General features: G+C 28.7%; 1 protein-coding gene and 1 long non-coding RNA gene across 6 annotated transcripts in view; one reads left to right on the top strand and one right to left on the bottom strand.

Moving 5' to 3' along the window:
* Window positions 1-22,348, bottom strand: part of LOC129915423 (uncharacterized) — a 158,944-nt gene that overhangs the window by 117,948 nt on the left and 18,648 nt on the right. The gene's annotated exons all lie outside the window — the stretch shown is intronic.
* On the top strand, window positions 428-11,636 carry LOC129915420 (uncharacterized). 4 transcript variants are annotated; one of them, XM_055994943.1, is made up of 4 exons: window positions 428-829; window positions 6,728-7,630; window positions 8,329-8,441; window positions 11,384-11,636. In XM_055994943.1, exons 1-4 carry the CDS (start codon window positions 655-657, stop codon window positions 11,390-11,392), a joined length of 1,200 nt encoding a protein of 399 aa, XP_055850918.1. In that variant the 5' UTR covers window positions 428-654; the 3' UTR covers window positions 11,393-11,636. The 4 variants fall into 4 exon arrangements, with proteins under 4 accessions (XP_055850918.1, XP_055850916.1, XP_055850919.1 ...); XM_055994941.1 differs by lacking the exon at window positions 11,384-11,636 and adding an exon at window positions 9,744-9,989; XM_055994944.1 differs by lacking the exon at window positions 8,329-8,441 and having other exon boundaries at window positions 11,384-11,635.

Below are 22,348 nucleotides of genomic sequence, written 5' to 3'. Positions count from 1 at the left end.
GTTTTTAAAAATTATGAAATAAATTATCAAAACATTACTGTCGTAAAATGATTATAGTCTGTTTTCAGGTTTTCACTACAACCCAAATGTGATAATTTCGCGGATTAGGTCAGTTAAATTAATTTTTTTTTATAAACAATTTGGTATTAGAAATGAGATAATTTGCGAAATTATCTCATTTGGGGTCTAGTGAAAACAGGCTATTACTTTTTGCTACCGGTTTTTTTGGTACTACTTGACAAATTTCTTGCAATTATTTATTTCTAATACCGGCCCAGGGTAATTTAAACAACGACAGCCCTGCTTTGGAATTAAAACAATTGTATCAGTGCGTTCTTTTATGTGACAAAACAAAAACTAACTGTAAACATTTACAGCTAAATTTGCAAATTGAAATAGAACACGAAGCGTCGTTTCATTTCAGTTTAGGTATCATTTCAATTTGTGAATCAAGGCAGTGCGCAGCAAAAATTTAATCGTCGAAAAAAAAAGTAAGTAAAAGTTTTTTAAAACTAAAAAGTAAGTAAAAGTTAGTAAATGTTAAATAAAAATAACTTAAAATCAAATAAAAAAGCAAAAAAAAAAACATAAAAAAAACAACCAAATATATAAATAAACAAAAACAAGCAAACAAAAAAAAAAAACTTCTTCTCAATGGCAAAAAAATATGCCTTGATTTGGTGGGTTAAAACCCAAGAGAAGGACGTTGTGGATTTGGCAATTATTCCTAAAAAACAAAGGATTATTAACAATATAATTAAACTCCCATGGAAGGATGGAAAAACCAAAAAACAAATTTGCTTGGAAACGAAAATTCTTAAAATTTCAAGTAAGTATATTTACTATATATATATATATTGAATATATTAATAAATAAAATATAATAAAATATTAATGGCGATGAGTTGGTTGGCTTGATAGTCTAGTACGCAGCTGAAGCGAATCGAAAAAAAATTTAAGTCTATGTCAAAATAAAATCGGGTATTAAGTCAAAATAATAAAAATACAAATCAAAAAAATTCAAGAAAAAACATGAGAAAAAAAAACAAAATTTCTTTCGCTTCAGCAATGTATAGGCGTAAAGAGGTTCATATAATTGGTAATCGAATCTTCGGTTCGTGTACTAAATAAAAAACTTTCCGAAAATTAGGAAAACATGTCTTAGGAGTTTGTGTATTTGCTAATGTATTTTCATTGCATATTTTTCTATGTTAGTGCTAGTCTTGGATGAGCAGATATGGGGCGACTTTCCATTAAGGGAGCACACCTAGTCTTATTTTTTTTTTTACAGTGAGCTTAGGAAATATTTATCTACTGCTTAGTACTTAAAGCTGCTTTGAACTACTTTTTCAGTATAGCAAAAGTAGTTCAAAGTAGTTTTAAGTACTAAGCAGTAAATAAATAATTCCAAAGGAATGCAGCTAGATGGAAATAAACTACTGGTTTTGTAAAAATGTGTATCTCAATAATGTATGTGTTGCCGTTGTGTTGTAAAACATTTTTTTTACATTTGAAGTCGTATGTGAGAAAATTGCTTCTACCGCCTAATCAATTTAATCTCATCCTTCACTCCCATATATTTTTTTTGGGTTGGGGTCAAAATTCTGCCGGGGTCAAAATTCTTTTGTCAAAATTCTGCTTTCAAAATTCTGCTTTACAAAATTCTGCTTTCAAAATTCTGCTTTTCAAAATTCTGTTTTTCAAAATTCTGTTTTTCAAAATTCTGCTTTTCATAATTCTGCTTTTCAAAATTCTGCAAAAAATTAAAAAAGGGTTTGGAAAATGTTAAAAAGCGCGCGCTTTTTAACATTTTCCAAACCCTTTTTTAATTTTTTTGCAGAATTCTGTAAAATCATCTTTTTGAAAAATTATCTGCTTATTTGATTACTTACCTACATAATTTGTCATTTTTTAAATGCGAATTAATTTTTGTTTTATAAATGAATAAATTTGAAAATATTAAGAAAAGGTTTTTAATATTAAACATTTCCGAAAATAACTAAAAATTTATTAATTTATCAAATAAAGATGAATATTCAAAAATTTGAATAAGAAAAGGAATATACAACATCGGTTCCAATTAGTATACATATTTTATTTGAAAGAAAGTCAGTATATGCATTTCAAAAAATATTTGCGACACTTAAATAAAAAAATTTAGGAAAGTACCAATGTTGAATTACATTAATGAGGTGTATTTTTCTTTAGCCAGCGCATATGCTATAAAAAAAAAAAAAACAGAATTAGCAGAATTTTTTTGTTCAAATATAATGCTGGCAGAATTTTGAAAAGCAGAATTTTAAAAAGCAGAATTTTGAAAAACAGAATAGAAAAAAAGCAGAATTTTGAAAAACAGAATTTTCGCTGAAAAAGCAGAATTTTGAAAAGCAGAATTTTGAAGCCAGAATTTTGACCCGATCCCATTTTTTTTTCTTTAAATAATCTAAATAATCTTTTGATATCATTAAAAAAAAAAGTTTTGAAAAAAAAATTTTATTTTCAGTTTTAAAAAAATTTGAAAAATTAATTTTCAAAATCAAAATTTTGAAAAAAAAATTTCAAACTAATTTTTTTCAAAATTGTATGTAATGAAGTACTGATTTAGTTTTTAAAATTGGATGCTCTTATTTGTTTTTAAATAAAAACAGAAAACCATATTCAAAAATATCTTGTCGTTTTCGAGAAATAAACAAAAAACCAAAAATACTTTTTTCTAAGGAACCTCTTTATTTTCTATTTTTATGTGGCTAGACTTCTTGATAAATTAATTTATGAAACATTAACCATTCGGCAATTATTTTTTAAATATTCAGACTTAAATAAGGATACAATAAAGTTGTACAGTATTGGATTACCCCTGAATTGATCAACTTTTTTCATCGATAACACCTGAAAACTTACCTGAGCATTTTTCTTATAATGTCTGGGGTGCTCGCCGCCCATGGATTCTAGCCGTAAGAATCACCCTGTATATTATAAAAATAATTGTCAAACAAAGTTTTCATGAAATTATAACACTTACAACAAAGATATGAAAGTGGCAATTAATTATGAACGAATCTAATAGCCTGTTTTCACTAGAGCCCATATGAGATAATTTTGCAAATCCTCTCATTTTTAATGTCAAATTGTAAAGAAAACAAAATGCACCACTGGGTCGCACGAACCAGTTCTAAGGGTTCAAGTTGCTAGAATTTTTAGTAATTTAGAAAAATGTAATTATTGTAGGTACTTAAAAACAAAAAAAAAAAAAATTTTAAACACAAAAATCGTTTTTCAAAGGAATAAAACATCTGAAACCATCAAATTCAGCATTTGAGCAAGTATACAGTTTAATTTGATATACTAAGATGTATGTATTTCTAGAAAAAAAAATTCAAAACCGTTAGAGCGGTTTTTTTTAAGTATAGATATTTCTTTGGAAAAAAAGTTTTAAAATAAATTAATATGCCATTTTGTAGAAATCACTAATCAAAACATTTCAAAAAAAATTTGTCTTATTTTCGAAAAATAGATTTTTCAAAAAAAAAAAATTCAAATGAATTATTTATGATTTTCGATTTTTTTTTCCTTAAAAGATAGCAACTGTATTATAACTAAGATATGAATTTTTTTTAACGAAATCGTTGGAGTTGTTTTTTAGGAAATTAATGTCGTTTTCTATTGACTTTTGAGATTTGTGTGTAAAATTCTCAGATTTTCCACTGCAAATAGAATATGAAATCTAGTTTTGTAATTGTGTGCGAAATCTGTGCGTATAAAAAAAATAAAACAACAAAAATGTTCAGACAAATGTCAAACAGAGGAGTGTGTGTGAAAGTGCGTGTGTTTGTATGCGTGAATCTTGATAAAAATCCAGAATCAGATTCTTGAATCTCAGATTCATTTTTTTGTCATTTTTTTGAATCTCAGGACGCAAATAGATCATGAAATCTGAGATTTGTCCACTATTTCCCCTCTTCACCCCCCCTTTCATCTGTCAAATTCACAAATCTCATTCTGAGATTCGTCAATAGAAAACGACATAAATTTTTCCAAAATCGGTATGGCAGGTACCGATATCCAAGACAGACAGACGGACTAACGGGACCCGCTTTTTTTTTTGCATTCTCTATGATCGTAATGGCATGTCTGATTGTTATCTCAACTTTTTACTTGCTTTATACATAGGTAGGTACTATAGGGCAAGTTTAGGATTCGAGACAAAAATCGAACTCGAGATAACAATTTTACATGACATTACGATAATGGAGAATGCCAAAAAAGTGGGTCTGACAATTCTGTCTGTCTGTTTGTGTGTGTGTACATACGTGTGTTCTTCGAGCTACAGTCTAAACTACTGTAGCAATTTTCTTCAAACTTTGTTTTGGATTATTCCCTAGAGGACAAATTGAAATGTTTTTTAGAACCAACACTAAATGTACCTGTACCTGGAAATAGAAAACTTAATTTTTTAAAAACGGCTGTAACAATTCTGCATAGTGTTACATATAAAAGCTTCCTTTGAAAATAAAAAAAAAAATTGTTTAACCGTTATTTACGGTACCTGCCATAGAACGGTTTTTTTAATTTATGAATTTCTCGTAAACGACAAAGCATATTTCGACTAAAATTTTTATACAGAAACGTTAAAACAATCATTATATGAAACATTTTAACATTTTCAAAAAACATTTTTGGATTTTTAAAAAATATTTAAATTTTTTTTTTAAATGAATTTTTCGAAAACGAGTGGATGAATTTCATCGAAATATAATAATATTTTCTTAAAAATAGCATACCAAAATGTTACAAAATGTTTATATATAAGAAATAATTAAAGAAAAAAACAGCTCTAACGGTTTTCAAAACTTTTTTTTTTTCTAAAAATTAATTTTTATGCAAGAAATCAAATGTCATACTTGGCTTTGTGAAAAAGATTATTTAAAACGGTGTTTAAATAATTATAAAAACAGATTTTATTTTTTTTTTTTTCTATTCATGAAACTCCTTAAAAATATAAAATTTTAAATTTTCCCTAATTTTCTTCAGTAAAAAGCCTTAACATAAGAGCAAGCACGTGCGACCCCAGTCGTGCATTTTTTTTTTTGTACGAATGCATTATTTGATGTAATAGTACCTACACTGAGGAAAAAAACGCAACGTTAAATGTAATATGATATGGAATATATGATTTAATGTTGAAAAGACTAACATGAAACATCCTTAAATTAAAGTTGAAACAACGTAAGAATTTTTTTTTATTTTTGTCGGACTTCAGCTTTTGTGGGATTTTATCACCCTAATTTCCAATAGCACGTTGGTAAAGCATTCGCCTAGTGGCCCAAGAGTTGTAGGTTCGATCCCCAGTGGCTGCCAATTTTTCCTGTTTTTTTTTTTTAATAAATTGATGCTTTTTTCCAAAGTTGAAACAAATTTGATTTAAAGATGTTTTATAACGGCAAACCACTTTAAACTAACGATGTTCTACTTTGATTTTAAAATTTTCGTCTCGAACGCAAAATCATTCCGAAAAATAGTTGAATCAACGTGTTTTTCGTTGATTTTAAGTTGTTTTTGCCTCAGTGTATATCGCAAGTGAACATTTTATTAGGAATTTGAACTAGGCTGTAGTGAAAACAGGCTATAAGCTTATTTTTTTTCGATAAATGTTAATATTATTATTCAATTCTGAGAACTTTTTTGTAAGAAATTAAATGCTCTACGATTTCATACACAATTTTGTTGTGGAATTAACCATAAAACCGAAATAAGACTGAAAAAGACAAACAAAATTATTCAAAAATTCTTATTTTACCTTTTTGTTTTGCTTCTTTAATTCCATTAAAAACGCAATTTTTATTTTTATTGTATCGATATATTTCGAGGGCCTTTTTGCCTCATCATCAGGATCTAGTAATAAAAACATGCGTTTAATACTAAAATACATTAATAAATTTATAGTTATACCTACCAAAAATACTAACAATAAATTAATTAGTATTAAACGCATGTTTTTATTACTAGATCCTAATGATGAGGCAAAAAGGCCCTCGAAATACATATATCGATACAATAAAAATAAAAATTGCGTTTTTAATGGAATTAAAGAAGCAAAACAAAAAGGTAAAATAAGAATTCTTAATATTTAATCCAGCAATACAAAAAAACGAAATATATTATTCAAAAATGGCTTTCGTGATCTGTCCTGTCTCATTGGTGGAAATTACAGAAATGTCACATAAGGCTCTTATAGATCGTTCAATATGAGTAATTTGCTTTTTGACTCGTTGCATAAAAAGCATAAAATTCAGCTGAGCTGTACAGATTTAAAAAAAAAAAATATTTTGTATGGGAATTTTTCAAATACGGATGGCAAGTGCTAAACTTTAATTTTAAGGCTCATTCTTTGGAATAAGTTTTTTTTTCGAATTAAGCTTCTGTCATAATGCCACAGATACTAGTCGTATTTTTTTAGTAACTCAGTACTAAATATTTTATATTCCACCGAACGATTACCTTTCTTTGTTATTAATAATAATCCTTTGTTGTTGAAGGGCCAAAAATGATTAAGTTTAGAAAAAAAAAATCTCTGTAAACCACAACAAATCAATACTTTTGCTTATCCTTCCCAATTTTTTGTTGTTGTATGAGCTAAGTACTGAGTTAAAAAAAACCCTTAGGTACTAACTATTAACAAGATTTTATATTTGTTTCTATATGTTAATTATTTAATTTTGATTTGGAGGTGATGAAAAGGAACTAAACAAAACAATAGTTACTAACGAAGGAGAATTGCATGATATGAGGGAAAGAATCATGTCATCAGATATATTGAATGAAGAAAAACAAATAAGCCAAGGCCAAAAAATCGGTAAAAATGTATCTCGTTCGCGTAAAAATAAATTAGAAGAACAAATAAAAAAAACAAAAACGATATTGGAAACGCTAACCCAAGAATCTGAACAACCAAAAATAAACTTCCCAAAACATACAACCGAATCGCCAGCTTTTAATTACTCATCGCAATACATTCCATCTGCCAATCATTCAACTTCATATCCGTCTTCTCGTTCACCATACTTTCAAACAAATTCAAATTCTGCGCAGTCAACTACAGTGAACATGACCGAAAATGTTTCTCAACATCAGTATTCTGAAAATCTACCGGCAGTTTCAAACCTTTTTCCATACTCTCAAGCTTCAGTGGTCATTCCTGAATCTCAAGACGTACAACAAATCAGCCAAGGTCAAAAAAGTGCGGAAGATTTATCTCGTTTTCGTAAAAGAAAACGAGAATTAAATCAACAATCTGACGAACCCAAAATAAAATTTCCAAAACATACAACCGAATCGCCAGCTTTTAATTACTCATCGCAATACATTCCATCTGCCAATCATTCAACTTCATATCCGTCTTCTCGTTCACCATACTTTCAAACAAACTCAAATTCTCCGCATTCAACTACAGTGAACATGACCGAAAATGTTTCTCAACATCAGTATTCTGAAAATCTACCGGCAGTTTCAAACCTTTTTCCATACTCTCAAGCTTCAGTGGTCATTCCTGAATCTCAAGACCATCATAACAGCAGTTATGCAACTACCAGTGACTCGGAAGAAGGGACAACAATAACATTACCATTTAAAGGTAACTATTAATAAATACAAATAAATATTTGATTTGACGAATTCCTAAAAGCAAACTTTGTTTTGTTTGCCATTGCTTTTATAATATGTTTCAAAATGAAATTCGGTAATGATTGAAAATATCAATTTTCACTTGTTTTCGATTCATCCACCATTTTCAGTATACAGCTCGTTTTTTGTTTTGTTGATTTCCCCGTTTGTGTTAGTAAGTCTACTCTGTTTGCTTAATCTTTAAATTCTGAACGTACAGAATATTTTCCAACTTTAAAAACCTTAATGTTTTGAGAAACAAAAGAAACGCAACTTTGAAAACCTGAATGATCTGAGCGAAAAAATAAAAAAAAAACTTTTTGTTTGAGAACTCAGCGCTAGTAGAATGAAAAAAGAATAAACCTCTATAATAAGTCAGCTTAACACGGTGACGCAAAAGTCGTGATTCTTTTCGAAAATCAATGAATACTTAGGGGCTAGGGATTAAATAGTCCGCTTTTACAAATAGAATTTTCACGCGATACGTTTTTGCATTTACATTTAGTTAAATGAGTAAGAAAATTCGAATAATAATAGAAAAAATTACTTTCCATCAGATTTAGTAAAAAAAACTCAATTTTGACACAAGTCGACTTATGCTGTTACTGTTATGCCTTTTGCTCACCGTTATTAAGATTGAACTTGATGTTATTTTATTTTTCTTTATAGTAACTAAATCTTTTGTGGGATTCATTAAAACTTTACATGACTGCTTCACTTCTGTTCTTCAAGAGAATAAAGTGGAAGAAGATGATGCTTTAAGAGAGATTGAAAGTTTTAAGGTAAAAATAAACTTTGTGATAAAACTGTCCAACATACAAAAATTTTCCAGACCGGTCTTTATCATTTCTTACTAAATGAAGGTTTTTTCTTGTAGCTCTTGTTTTTAAATTTTTTTATTTGTTAATATTTCAAATTTTAATTTTACTTATGTCGTTTTCGATTGGCTCTCCGGAAGCGTCCGGAAGCATTCAGAAGCCTTCTGAAACCGTTTTATTGGCTTGAAAATGATAGCTAGAACGCTTCTCAGAAGAGAAATTCTCTTCTCGATTTCAAATCAGAATCAAATCAAGAAGCACTAATATATGAATACTCACATGTCAAAGAAACACTCAATCATTGTTTTTTTTTTGTTTTTTATGCAAATATTTTCTTTTTTGAAATTAATTTGTTAATTTATTTAAAAACAAATAAATTAGGTATGCTTTTCAAATATTTTGCAACACGATTTCCCGATAAATTTTTTGAATATTAGGTACTATTTTCTTTCAATATAAACTATTTTTCAAGTCTCATGCCATTTTTGACATTTTAAATTTCACAGAAAAACAAACACAAAAAAAAACAGAATTGAGTGGAAGTGTTTTGACCTGTTTCATTCGATTTCAGAATGAGTGTATCCTTGAGTGACACCAATCGAAAACGACATTACTAAACCAAAATACATTACATTTGATACAAATTAAAAACGATTGTGATAAGAAAAACTAAGACAAAATTGTGTTAAACCGACCCCAAAATGTGAAAAATGAAAATATTTCAAACATTAGAGCTCCAAGGAAGGAACTAGTAGTTTTTTTTTATTAACTGAACTCAAAATCATGAGGCATGGCCCCAAATGTGAAATATTTCAAAAACTAGAGCTATTGCCCTAAAGAAATCGTATAACTTTTTAATTAAAACCAAAACCATGAAGTTCGATAAAAAAATCTTTCTGTAAAACTTTAAAAGGTGAAAAACTGTTGGCCATTGTAATTAACTGGGCGAAAAGCATTTCGACTAAAGGTCATTTAAACTTAAACTGAAATAAAATTCTAAAGTCCACCACAAATAATCAAAAAAATGCAAAATTCAACAAAATTGACGTTTTTCTACTGTAATTACACTGGTCAACAAAATTGAACTTTTTTGTTGCCACAAGAACCAGATATACAATAGGTTTTTGATGTTTTGAACTCTGACTTCAGATTCGAGTTCAGCACATCAAAAATCTCTAAAAGAGTATATTTTGGTTCTTGTGGCAAAATCTTTGTTGACCAGTGTTATTGATACTTCAATTATTGATAATGTTATTTTTGAATTAGATATCACCAATTTATCTTACTGGGGGTGGGACAAAGAAGGAGGTATACCCTGGATGTGGGTTTTGGCTCACAAAAAGACAGTATGAGTGGATCGATTTAAAAACTAGCGGATATGATTCCGATTGGCGGCTATTAATAAGGGAAACATTAACAGCAGTTTACGGGAAGAATTTACAAATTATTCGGCGACTGGCCGAAGAAGTGCCCGACCAAGGATTAATATGAAACTCTATGAAGGACTATTTAGTAAGTTATACATACATAATTTATAATAGTAGTATTTAGGGTTTTCAGAACATAACTTTTAGAGAGTATCTACATGTTCTCTATTTTATGCCAATTTTCTTAATTCCAATTTTTAGTAAGTCAGCAAATCTTGAGTTTTATTCAAAACTCTTGAAATGTAACGGTTTTTGTTTATAACACTGGACGCAATATTAAAACGTATCGTATTCTTTAATTTTATTTATTGGTTTAACATGATGGACCATGTATTAAAATCGGTTAAAAGTAGTAAGAACTATTTAATCAATTTTCTTAAAAGCCAAGAGTTCAAAAGAATTGAACGTTAAATATGGGATTGCCTCTCTCTGCCAAAGTACTTGAGCTAGAGCAAAGTTTTATAGTCTTTTCGAAACGATATCTTGTCATCTAAACTCGTGCATTAATAGATTTTTTCCAAAGTATCTATAAAACGATCAGAGTCTTTTGAGCAATTCCAATTTTCAGTATAGAGCATTTAACTGAAATATGCTGAAACCCAATATGGGATTGCCTCTCTCTGCCAAAGTACTTGAGCTAGAGCAAAGTTTTATAGTCTTTTCGAAACGATATCTTGTCATCTAAACTCGTGCATTAATAGATTTTTTCCAAAGTATCTATAAAACGATCAGAGTCTTTTGAGCAATTCCAATTTTCAGTATAGAGCATTTAACTGAAATATGCTGAAACCCAATATGGGATTGCCTCTCTCTGCCAAAGTACTTGAGCTAGAGCAAAGTTTTATAGTCTTTTCGAAACGATATCTTGTCATCTAAACTCGTGCATTAATAGATTTTTTCCAAAGTATCTATAAAACGATCAGAGTCTTTTGAGCAATTCCAATTTTCAGTATAGAGCATTTAACTGAAATATGCTGAAACCCAATATGGGATTGACTCACTCTGCCAAAGTATTCAAAATCGTGCTTTATTAGATTTTTTATGTCGTTTTTACTTTTAATATACATATATTTAAAAAATCGGAATGCCTTTTCTGTTTCATAACAAAAATACCAAATGTAGGAAAAATCTTTGTATTTCTTTGTAAATAAGCTTCGAATGAGTATAAATGTTGCACCCGCGATAATGGAATTGCCCTTTGGTAATACTTTCATAATAAAATATTAAGCTTTTTTTATTTAATAAATGCATTGCAGATTTTTTCAAATTAACAAAAAAATTGCAAATCTTTAGGGTGTATTTTTTCGGTTGTGTGAGTTTCGACCACTTGCAGAAATGATAACTGCTTTTTTTTGTGAATTGTCTAATTGGCTATCTATTTATAATAAAAACTATAAATAATATAATGTCTTTATTCTAACTTTTAGTAAAGTCTACATGAAATATTTACTATTTTAATTTATATTCTTCTTTTTTCAGAAAAAATAAATAAAAATTCAACATCACCTGTTACTGAAAGCGAATATATTAAATGTATAAATAAAGAGTGCGGAAATAAACGCAAATCATGTACAAATAAAAATGACAAAAAAAACTAAATTCCGCGTCAGTCTTTCATTATATTGAAGAAATTCCAATGAAGGTAAACGATTTTTGTGTGTAAATAAAAATCTTTTTTAAAGTGAGATGAATGTAATTTTCTGTCTGGTTTCAATATTTTAATAAAGATTTATGAAATAATTTCAATTTTTTAATATGACATAAGCGTTTTCACTTGACTGAAGAATTGAACGTTTCATGTATGTATTTTGTGGATACATTTTTTCTGTTTTTCTATTGAAGATATAGAATGGTATAAAAGGTTTTTTTGGACAGCAGACGTGTATGTATTTAAACGGTTTGTTATGTAATAATTTTAATTTGTATACTAAATCATTAACACTATTAAGACTATATACTAACTTCAGATTGCTTTAAGTTATATTAAGCACATATTATATCCGATGTGCAAACATTCTCACTATGCTTAAATTTTAACTTTAACGTTTATATTATTAAAAACTCCACGTTTAGTAAAGTTTAAGCATTATTCATAATAAATGCATATTCATTATATTTAACCTGAATATTTGCACAGTTCCATTGGAGGTGATAGTTTACTTATGAGTAGATCTAGTACTACAATACAACACATGATCTTCTACTCGAGGATATAGGAATGTGTAGTTGTTGTACTAGATTTCTACTGAAGAGTAAATTACCACCTCCAATGGAACAGGGCTATTAATTTATAGTTCAATTAGAATTTGAAGGACCCAGTAAGGATATCTAGACCCTAATGAGAATAAAAAGGGGCTAGAGAATTCTTAGAAATAAGTAGAACAAATAGGACTCAATGAGTTTTTGTAGAATAATTAGGTTTTAAAAAGGATTTAATCATATTTTTTTTGGTCCTAAATAACTACCCAAAATGGGATTTTTTCCGATAACCGACTATTTGCGGTCTTAAGTAGAGGTTATTTCCTTTAGAAATCTAGTGATATTTATGACCTATTGAATCTAAACAAAGAATGCTTAGGTAATATTTAGGTTTTAAATAGTGCCAAATGTTCGACTCGGGCAACCATATCAAAAGTTCAAACTGAGATTACGGTACTTCCCACACTGGTCACCACCACTGGCGGCTGGTCATGATCAACCGATCTCCACAGGTGTTTTTAGGTATTTCTCAAGTTTTTAATTTAACATTATGTAGCTTGTAGTTGATGTACGGCTATGTGCGATATGTGCGATCAAATGAAAGGTAATATCATCAAGATGCTCAATAAAGTTAAATACAATTATTATGTGCTCTCAATCAAAAGATGTCACGTGTTGAAAAATAGAACTTTATTTTACCGTTATTCAAGATTGTGTTTACATTTTGATACAAATATACAATTATAGTCTTGCTTATTATCTATCTACACAGTAAATTTCATTCATTTATATGTTGAAGAAAAAAAGATAAAAATAAAAAACAGTTAAAAACGGCCAAAAAAATTGGAACAAAAAAACTTGTTTTTCCCGTTATTCGGTCAAAAATAATTTTAAAAATTCAATTATTTGCACATGCATGCGCATAATTAAAACCCATATGTCCTATTAATTTAAAATTTTTCGCAGTTTTTTAAAAATTCCTTGTTTTTTTCAAAAATTCATATTTAAAAGTACAGGGTCTATGAAAAAAATCCGTATAAGACGCCTATTTTTTTTTAGTATCTTTCTAATGGTGTAATTCAAATTTCTGTACAAAATTTTGCCTATCTGTAATTAATCTTTTGTCGAAGGTATATCACATGTTTTGACTGCAAAAAACCCTTAACAACTTAATTTTGAAATTTTTTAGAATTTTTTCATTACCTTTTCCAAACTAACAATAAATGTATCTATCAATTTAAAAAAATCAGATCTCTAAAACTTACCGTTTAGAAAATAGCCTCTTTTTTCAATGTACTGTTACCCCTATTTACCCTATAAAATCATCAATTTTTTTGTAATAAACTTTCTACTCTTTTAAGAAAATCAGACAACCGTTTTGGCCGGTTAGCGAACGTACACAAAACCAAACTTTAATTTACTATATATAAGAATATCACATCAGCCACCCATACAGTAGGCCCCAGTGTGCACCAGTGTATGAAATTAGCAAAATAGTGAACTGACCAATATCATTAACATTACCATCATTAATGGCATCACGAAGTTGAAAGTAGGTACTCCTCAGAATTGAACTTCTTTTGATAAAAAAAAATAGAATTTAATCGTTCTTTTTTTGCATACATACCTAAATACATATCCACAGCATGACACAACAAAATCTGATTAAATTCATGTTTGCGAACTATTAACATGTACGCAAATGTTGTCAAAATCTGGCCTTAAACGATAATAATTATTTTGAAAGCCTGTCTAATAAATTTGTTTACAAATTAAGCTTATTTTTTTTTTTTTTTTAAGTGAGAGTGTTTTTTTACTCGTACAAATTGACAGCTATGTAAAGATGCGAGAAAAGGTATTATTTTTTTTGTATACAAACCATCTACACATTAATACCTTTCAAACAAAAAAAAAATTACCAAAATCGGACCAGCCAAACGCGAGTTTATCGGCCACACACACTAAATGAACTCATTTTTATATATAAGATGTTCCAAATTTCAAAAGAATCGGTGCAGTAGTTTTTAAGTTATGAGGGGCTGCGGCTTTGAAAACATTAGTTGTGGGGAGAATGATTTAAAGTTTTGAACTCTGGACTAAAACGTTCGTAAGCGAAGTATTAAAATACTCATAACTTGGTCAATTTGGCTCCAATAGACCTACAATTTGAACACAATATTCTTGAGATATAAAAAAATTTGAATGCAAATAAAAAAAAACCAAACTGGCTTTCCCGGGAAAAAAGTATGTTTTTTTTATCCTTAGGAACTTTATAATTTATTAGAATGAAGTCTTTAGTATTTGACTAAAAACTACCAGGTCATTAAATGGTATAAAATTTAATAAAAAATCAATTAAATAACGAAAACATTTTTTTTCTTAATTTCATCTTTAAAACTTAATTTCTCAAAAACTATTTAATGAAACAACTTGAGTGAAAAAATAAAATAAGAATAAATTAATAACTTTATGATTTTTAATATTTTTTTTTCTCTCCCGGCTAATCGTGAGGTAAGTGGGTAAGCACTTAAGTATCTTTTACTGTACCAAGAAAATGAAAATTTTTAATTTCGAATAACTTTTTTGTCATTTGGTACCTTTTTGATGTGGAAAAGGTGCCCAAATATTTTTGGCCAGGTTTTAGACCAAAAAACCGCACTGTGCGTCGTTAAAATTCGCTGCTTGTCAGTCAGTCGTATGATATTTCACTTTATTTCTAAAGGCTTAACTACATACACCACCACATTTTGGAAAAAGTACAAAAGTGAAAATATTTTTTTTCTGGCTAGCGCAATTTTTTTGTGAAAAAGAGTATACATATTAGGGTGGGTCAAAAAAATCGAAATTTTTTTTTTGATTTGGTACTCCGAAAAATCGATTGCTAGACCCCTTTAGAATATACACACCAAATATGAGCTCTTTATATTAATGGAAAGGTCCTCCGCTTTGCAATTTTCCATTTTTACATCAAGCTTCTACTAAAAAAAAATAATTTTTTTATTAATTGACTTTTTAGCAAATTTCTTTTCATATTCTTGTAGGAAATTGAACGCTCTACAAAAAAGGTCTTATACACTTTTTTCGTTTATCTAACCGTTGAATAGATATTTGAGGTCCAAAAATCGAGAAAATCTTTAAAAATTCGTTTTTTGTTCTTAATTTTGTAACAAATTGAAAAATTATAATGATCAAACGCGCAATGGAAATTGATTGCTCCACAAAAAAGGTCTTATTAACTTTTTTCATTAATCTAACCATTCTAAAGATATTCGAGGTCAAAGTTAAAAAAAAATATAAAAACATTTTATATTTTTAAAAAATTTCTAATTTACTGAAACTTTATTATTTTCAAATTAGCAAGATATATTCTTGTAGAGGCTTAAACGTTCTACAAAAAATTCTTTGGAATGAAATTGATTGCTTTAACTGTTTAGAAGATATTCGTATCCAAATCGCAATGCATACGGGTCATAAGAAAACTATTGAAATCTGTGAGCATTGGTTTGAATACGAATATCTTCTAAACCGTTAAAGCAATCAATTTGATTCTGAGAAGTTTTTTGTAGAACGTTTAAGCCCCTACAAGAATATATCTTGCTAATTTGAAAATAATAAAGTTTCAGTAAATTAGAAATTTTTTAAAAATATAAAATGTTTTTATATTTTTTTTTTAACTTTGACCTCGAATATCTTTAGAATGGTTAGATTAATGAAAAAAGTTAACAAGACCTTTTTTGTGGAGCAATCAATTTCCAACAAGAATATGTCTTGCGCGTTTGATCATTATAATTTTTCAATTTGTTACAAAATTAAGAACAAAAAACGAATTTTTAAAGATTTTCTCGATTTTTGGACCTCAAATATCTATTCAACGGTTAGATAAACGAAAAAGTGTATGAGGCCTTTTTTGTAGAGCGTTCAATTTCCTACAAGAATATGAAAAGAAATTTGGTAAAAAGTCAATTAATAAAAAAATTATTTTTTTTTAGTAGAAGCTTGATGTAAAAATGGAAAATTGCAAAGCGGAGGACCTTTCCATTAATATAAAGAGCTCATATTTGGTGTGTATATTCTAGAGGGGTCTAGCAATCGATTTTTCGGAGTACAAATTCAAAAAAAAGAATTTCGATTTTTTTGACCCACCCTAATACATATTGTTTTTTAAACCAAAAACTTAGCGTTCTGAATCATTTGTTTCAATTTTCCAGCCCGAAAAACTACAAAAATGGGTTTGAAAGTGTTCACTTTTGTACTTTTTCACTGTTCGAGCCAATGTAATTAAGACTTAACTGTTATTGCTGATTTTTTTGCCAATCCGTCCCTCGTGCCCCCCCCAGAAAAAAATCCTGGATCCGCCCTTGTGTCTGAAGATCTAAAAAACCGTACATGTAGGTACATATTTTTTTTTTTTCACTATACAGCATACATTTTGAATGGTTATATACACACAATATGAACAAGAGCACGTGCGATTTAAGCCAGAACTATAATTGACTGAAGCGTCGGATGAAAGTTTCGTTAGAAACTGCAAAAAATAAGAGGATCGTTTATACCATAATGTTTTGAAAATATATAGGGTTGCATAAATATGTAAAATAAAATCGTAATAATGTTAATAATACATCTCTATTGATATTTCAATGCAATTTGGTTCCGATTCAGTTAGAAATTAATTGCTAGAGATATTTGCTCTCTATGAAAGGTTTTTTAATAATAAATAAAATGCATGACTGGGTCGCACGAGCTTGTTCTTAGGGTTCAAGGTGCTACAATTTGTAGGACTTTTTATACAGAAATTTAGTAAATGTAATTACAATTTCATTTGTTTTATTATTTAAAAAAAAAAATAAATTGAAAACCGTTAGAGTCGTTTTTTAAAAAACTATTTTTTTATAAATGATTTTTTGAAAAAAGGTTTTAAAATGAAATAGGTATGCAATTTTGTAGAAATCACTATCAAAACCAAAATTTAAAAAAAATAAATGTCCAGTTTTCGAAAATTTGATTTTTCAAAAAATTCAAAAATTAACTTTTTTCAAAATTTTATTTTTTGGTTTATATTAAAATTACGTTAATGCTTTTTTGCCAAAAATTCGTTGAAATCGAATAAGTAGTTTCATAGAAAATTGGATTAAAAAAAAAACCGTTCTATGGCACCAATAATAATAATTTTCAAAAAAAAATTTTTCATTTATAGATAGACATTGTCTTAAAACTTAAATTTGAATTTTTTTTTGGAAAAATGTTATCTCAAATTTTTTTTTTTGTACTAATGCATAACTTGATTTACTATAGGTCTGTTTGGGTACTGCCTAAAACAGAAATATTTCTACTTTTTTCAACATTTTTAACCCAATTCCTGTTTGGGTACTCTGAAATTGTGCACAAAAAAGATGGCCGCGAGAGAGAAAAAAATGTCCCCTTCTTGCGAATTAATTAATGCCCAAAAAATTTCTTCGGACAAATCGGTCAAAGGTAGTGCTCTCTCTGTTTTTCTTGTACAACATAAACAAAACAAAATAAAAACATGACGGTGTGGCTTTTTTTCTTGTTTTTTTTATTTATTAATTTCATTTTAGTGGTGTGATACTCAAAATAACTTAATATTTTACGAACAAAAAAAAAAAATTAAAGTCTTTCAAAAACAATACAGTTTTAATATTTGTCAGTTCTTTATTTTTTTTTTTTTATTTGTGTTTACATTTTTTGATGAACAAAAAGACATGGCGATGTGGCTATGTTTCGTGTTTTTATTTTTACTAGCCGACCCAGCCCTCGAAATTCGAGTGCCAATTTCTTTATTTTTTTTTTTATTTGCAACAATTTTGAACACAATAATACCAAAATAGTTTCTTTATTTTTTATAGTATTTGTTATTGTTTTCTTACGATTAACTACACTTTTTACACAGGAATATATAATAGCTGTGTTTTTTTTTGTTTATCTATACAGATTTTGTGCAAAAAAACCACATCGAGATTTTTGAAATCCATGCAAACATTTGGCACCACTGTACATATACTTTGGCAGCTGTCTGTCAAAAATGTTGCTTTTGTTTTTTTTTTTTTATTTTAACTCCGAAGTGGGAAGGCCATTACATCCATGTTGGATGCAAACAAAAATTTTCATATGGCCATGGCATCCATGTTGGATTCAAAAAAAATTTTTTTCACAAAAATTATCTGTATATTCTTAGCTACATTTTAAGACCATGACCATTAACATTAGTTGCGTCGTTCTTGTGTTATAAGCGTTTGAAGGTAGCCATATTGAATTTTTTTTTCGATTTTTTAAAAATCAAATGTGAAAACTTTTTTATTTTTATTTCTAATTTTTCGAAAAAACTTTGGTAATTTTATATACATATCTGTTCAACAATCTTATCAGGATCCATTTAAGACTTTTATCCGAAAAGTGCATTGCGTATATCTCGAGATATTAACATTTCAATGCAACCATGTCAAACAAATTTTTGATTATTTTTTTCTATGAGAGTTTTTTTCAAACCTCGTTTTCTCCGCTTTTTTTTTTTTGTTAATATTTTCAGATATTTCTGTATGAACACAACAATTAAACTACCTTGGCACTACTGTTTTTATCGAGAGAAAGTAAAATCTGGATAATTATCTGGATTTTTCAAAAATCTATACAGATAAAGTTTTTGTTGTTTTTAACACGTAAATTGTTTTGATTTCAAAAATCTCGACGTCGTTTTTTTGCACAAAATCTATATAGATAAACAAAAAAACACACCTAATATACCTACTTTTTGATATATTTTAAGCCTGATTTAGATATTGTTGAACTACGTTTTAACTACGCTCAACTACGTAAAAAAAGTATTGAAAAAGAAAATGCAAAGTGTAATCTCCTTAAGGGCATTGTGTTTGCACCTTGCATTTCAATTCAATTCAACCTGTTTCATGTTCCATTCGTTCAAATTCCATCCGTCAATCATTCACCTCCACCAACTTCACTCAAATTTGTCATTCACACCATTTTTTTTTTTCATTTAGCTTGTAGGAACATGAAAACAGTCCGAGTTCTTTTTGCGATTGTGTATGTGTCCTTTGACAACAATTTTAACACGTACGTCAATCTGAAATCAAAACAACTTCTGCAAAATAAAACCAGAGATTCCTTTGATCAATAATTTTGTTTATTTTCTTCGGTAATATAAATTCAATTAAATCAAAATCAATAGGAAATTGCAGATATTATTAAGATCTGAGTGAAGATGAAGTAGAAAGTTAATTATTTTGGCCGTATGCTGTCGTTTTACAGAGACAAAATATCCTGAAGACAATCACGGAAAGAAAAGTCACAGTAATTTGACTTTTTCACAATAACTATGCCAGGAAAAAATATATTTTGATCGCAAATGGTTTTTTTTTTATTTATTTTATATTTTTCCGCAATAAAAAAACGATATTCAATTAGAATTTACTCTTTATTTAAAGTTGGTGTTCTCAAATTAACAATACGAAGAAAACTTTCAGCTTGACGTTTGAGAAATGTCAAATCTTCCAGGAAAATTTTAATGAATGCGTTCAGACACTTAATAATGTTTAAAGATATGTTCACATTTATTAAAGGTGCGTTCAGGTGTAGATCTTCATAATATACAGTAGTAAAAAGGTAATCCGTGGTACTATGTGGTGATAAGCGACATTTTTTAATCAAACAAATCAATTCTTAAGGCATTACCACGACAACTGCGTCGCACAACAACGTTTTTTTTTATGTTAAAACCATAACTACAATGACCTAAAAAGTGAAAAAGTGGGAAATTTACAAAATTAAATTTTTTTTATTTCTTTCCAGCAATATTTGTTTTTTTTTTTTAATTTTTTAAAAAAACTACCAAACGTTTTTTTTTGAAACCAAAAAATAAGCTTTTTGCATCATTATTTTTTATTTTGTCGTCGTAAAAACTGTCATAAAATGAGTTTGAATCTATCACTTTTTGCAAAAAGTTGCCGTTGTAGTTATACTTTTAAAGCCTTGAGGCTTAACTACAATGACCTAAAAAGTGAAAAAGTGGGAAATTTACAATGTTAAAAAAAATTTATTTCTTTTCAAGCTCCATTTGTTTTTGGAAAAAACTACAAAAATTGTTTTTCAAACCAAAAAATAAGCTTTCTGCATCATTATTTTTAATTTTTTGGTCGAAAAAACTATCACAAAATGAGTTTGAAAATGTTGACTTATTGACTTTTTGCATTAAGTGGCTTTTAACTACATTGGCTCAAAAAGTGAAAAAGTACAAAAGTGACAATTTTCAAACGCATTTTTGTATGGTTCTTCGGGCTAGAAAATTAAAACAAAAAATGCGAAAACCATATTTTTTTTGTATAAAAAGAATTTGTTAAAGGTATAACAACAATGGCCTAAAAAGTGAAAAAGTGGGAAATTTAAAAAATTAAAAAAATTTTATTTCTTTCTAGCGCTATTTTTTTTTAGAAAAAAACTACAAAAATTGTTTTTTTAAACCAAAAAATAAGCTTTCTGCATCAATATTTTTAATTTTGTGATGGGAAAAACTGTCACAAAATGAGTTTGAAAATGTTCACTTTTTGACTTTTTGCAAAAAGTGGCCGTTGTAGGTATACCTTAACTCTTTTTTACAAAATTTTCAAATTCATTTTTTGACAGTTTTTCTTACCTTAAAATCAAAAATAATGATGCAAAAAGCTTATTTTTTGCTTTAATAAACAAAAACAAATAGCGCTAGAAAGAAATAAAAAAAATTTAATTTTGTAAATTTCCCTTTTTTTCACTTTTTAGGTTATTGTAGATAAGGAATAAAAAAGACGTTTTTGTTAGTTTTCCCTGAACCTCATAAGAAAAACGCTTTGCCATGCGGCGATAAAATATTATTGCCTTTTATGCAAAACTGTAAACGTCTAAAAGTGAAAACTTGGTAAAATGGTAAAGGAACTGTCAAAGTCAGCTATTACATGAAGCCTCAAGAGGCTTGACTCTTTTTTCGAAATTTTTTTTGATAACACACCCGCAAAAAAAAAAAAAGTTCTGACCTGGGGTTGCGACTAAGTTTTTCATATAGTTTTTGGGTCGCTGAAACCGAATCTGGAGTCCGTTTTGCCCCATCACGTCAGGTTTTCGAGATAACCTAAAAAAATGTCACGAAAACAAAAAATTTTTTTCTCTGATCTGGATATGCGAATATGTAAATCATATAGTTTTTGGATCACTGAATCCAGATTTGAAGTCAATTTTGCCCTATCACGTCAGGTTTCTGAGATATCCTCAAAAAATGTCAAAACCAAAAAAACTAAATTTCTTATTTGGGGTGCGTCTAAGTTTTTCATATAGTTTTTGGGTTGCTTAAACCGAATTCGAATTCTATTTTTCCGTATCATGTCAGGTTTTTGAGATATCCTCAAAAAATGTCAGATAAGAACTTTTTTTTTGAGTTTAGACATTTTTTGAGGATATTTCAAAAACCTGACGTGATACGCCAAAATAGACTTCGGATTCGGTTTCAGCGACCCAAAAACTATATGAAAAATTTAGTCGCAACCCCAGGTAAAAACTTTTGTTTTTTTGGTTTTGACATTTTTTTGAGGATATCCCAGAAACCTGACGTGATAGGGCGAAATTGACTTCGAATCTGGATTCAGTGATCCAAAAACTATATGATTAACATATTCGCACTTCCAGATCAGAGAAACAAATTTTTTGTTTTCGTGACATTTTATGAGGTTATCTCGAAAGCCTGACGTGATGGAGCAAAACGGAATTCGGATTCGGTTTCAGCGACCCAAAAACTATATGAAAAATTTAGTCGCAATCCCAGGTCAGAACTTTTATATTTTTTTTGTGTAGCTGCCCTACTAACAATTTTGCTTCTATAATGCTTTAAAGAAGCAACAATTGCATCTGTAAAGCTTTATAGAACCAAAATTGTTTGTCGGGTGTGTAATCATTCTGTGAGGCGCGTACTATTACACGATGCCTCTTGAGTCAAGGACTCAAATTTGACATTTATCTTTTGAATTAAAATTTGTTGTTGTTGTATTGCACCAAGAAGCAAAAAGAAATGTGAGGGAATGTTGAAAAAAGAAAAAGTGGAAAAAGAAACGTCAAAAAAGAGTCTCGGATTCACGACCCACGACTCTCCGGTCGGATAATTTTTTCTTTCATCTTTTTTCTCTTTTGCACTCATTATGTTTAAAAAGAGTCGCGCCTCTTGAGGCTTCATGTAATTGCTGACAAATTCTT

This window comes from Episyrphus balteatus, chromosome 3 (assembly GCF_945859705.1).
Source record: "Episyrphus balteatus chromosome 3, idEpiBalt1.1, whole genome shotgun sequence".
NCBI classification, from domain to species: domain Eukaryota; kingdom Metazoa; phylum Arthropoda; class Insecta; order Diptera; family Syrphidae; genus Episyrphus; species Episyrphus balteatus.
The sequence above is the reverse complement of the archived record's forward strand: the minus strand, read 5'-3'. Positions and strand labels throughout refer to the sequence as shown.

What these genes read in the sequence shown, in the direction of transcription:
- LOC129915420 (XM_055994941.1), top strand. Translation starts at nt 655, where the DNA reads ATGGCAAAAAAATATGCCTTGATTTGGTGGGTTAAAACCCAAGAGAAG. An exon ending in AATAACATTACCATTTAAAG is followed by an intron (nt 7,631 to 8,328) that starts GTAACTATTAAT and finishes TTTTCTTTATAG; the next exon opens with TAACTAAATCTTTTGTGGGA. An exon ending in GAGAGATTGAAAGTTTTAAG is followed by an intron (nt 8,442 to 9,743) that starts GTAAAAATAAAC and finishes TTTTTGAATTAG; the next exon opens with ATATCACCAATTTATCTTAC.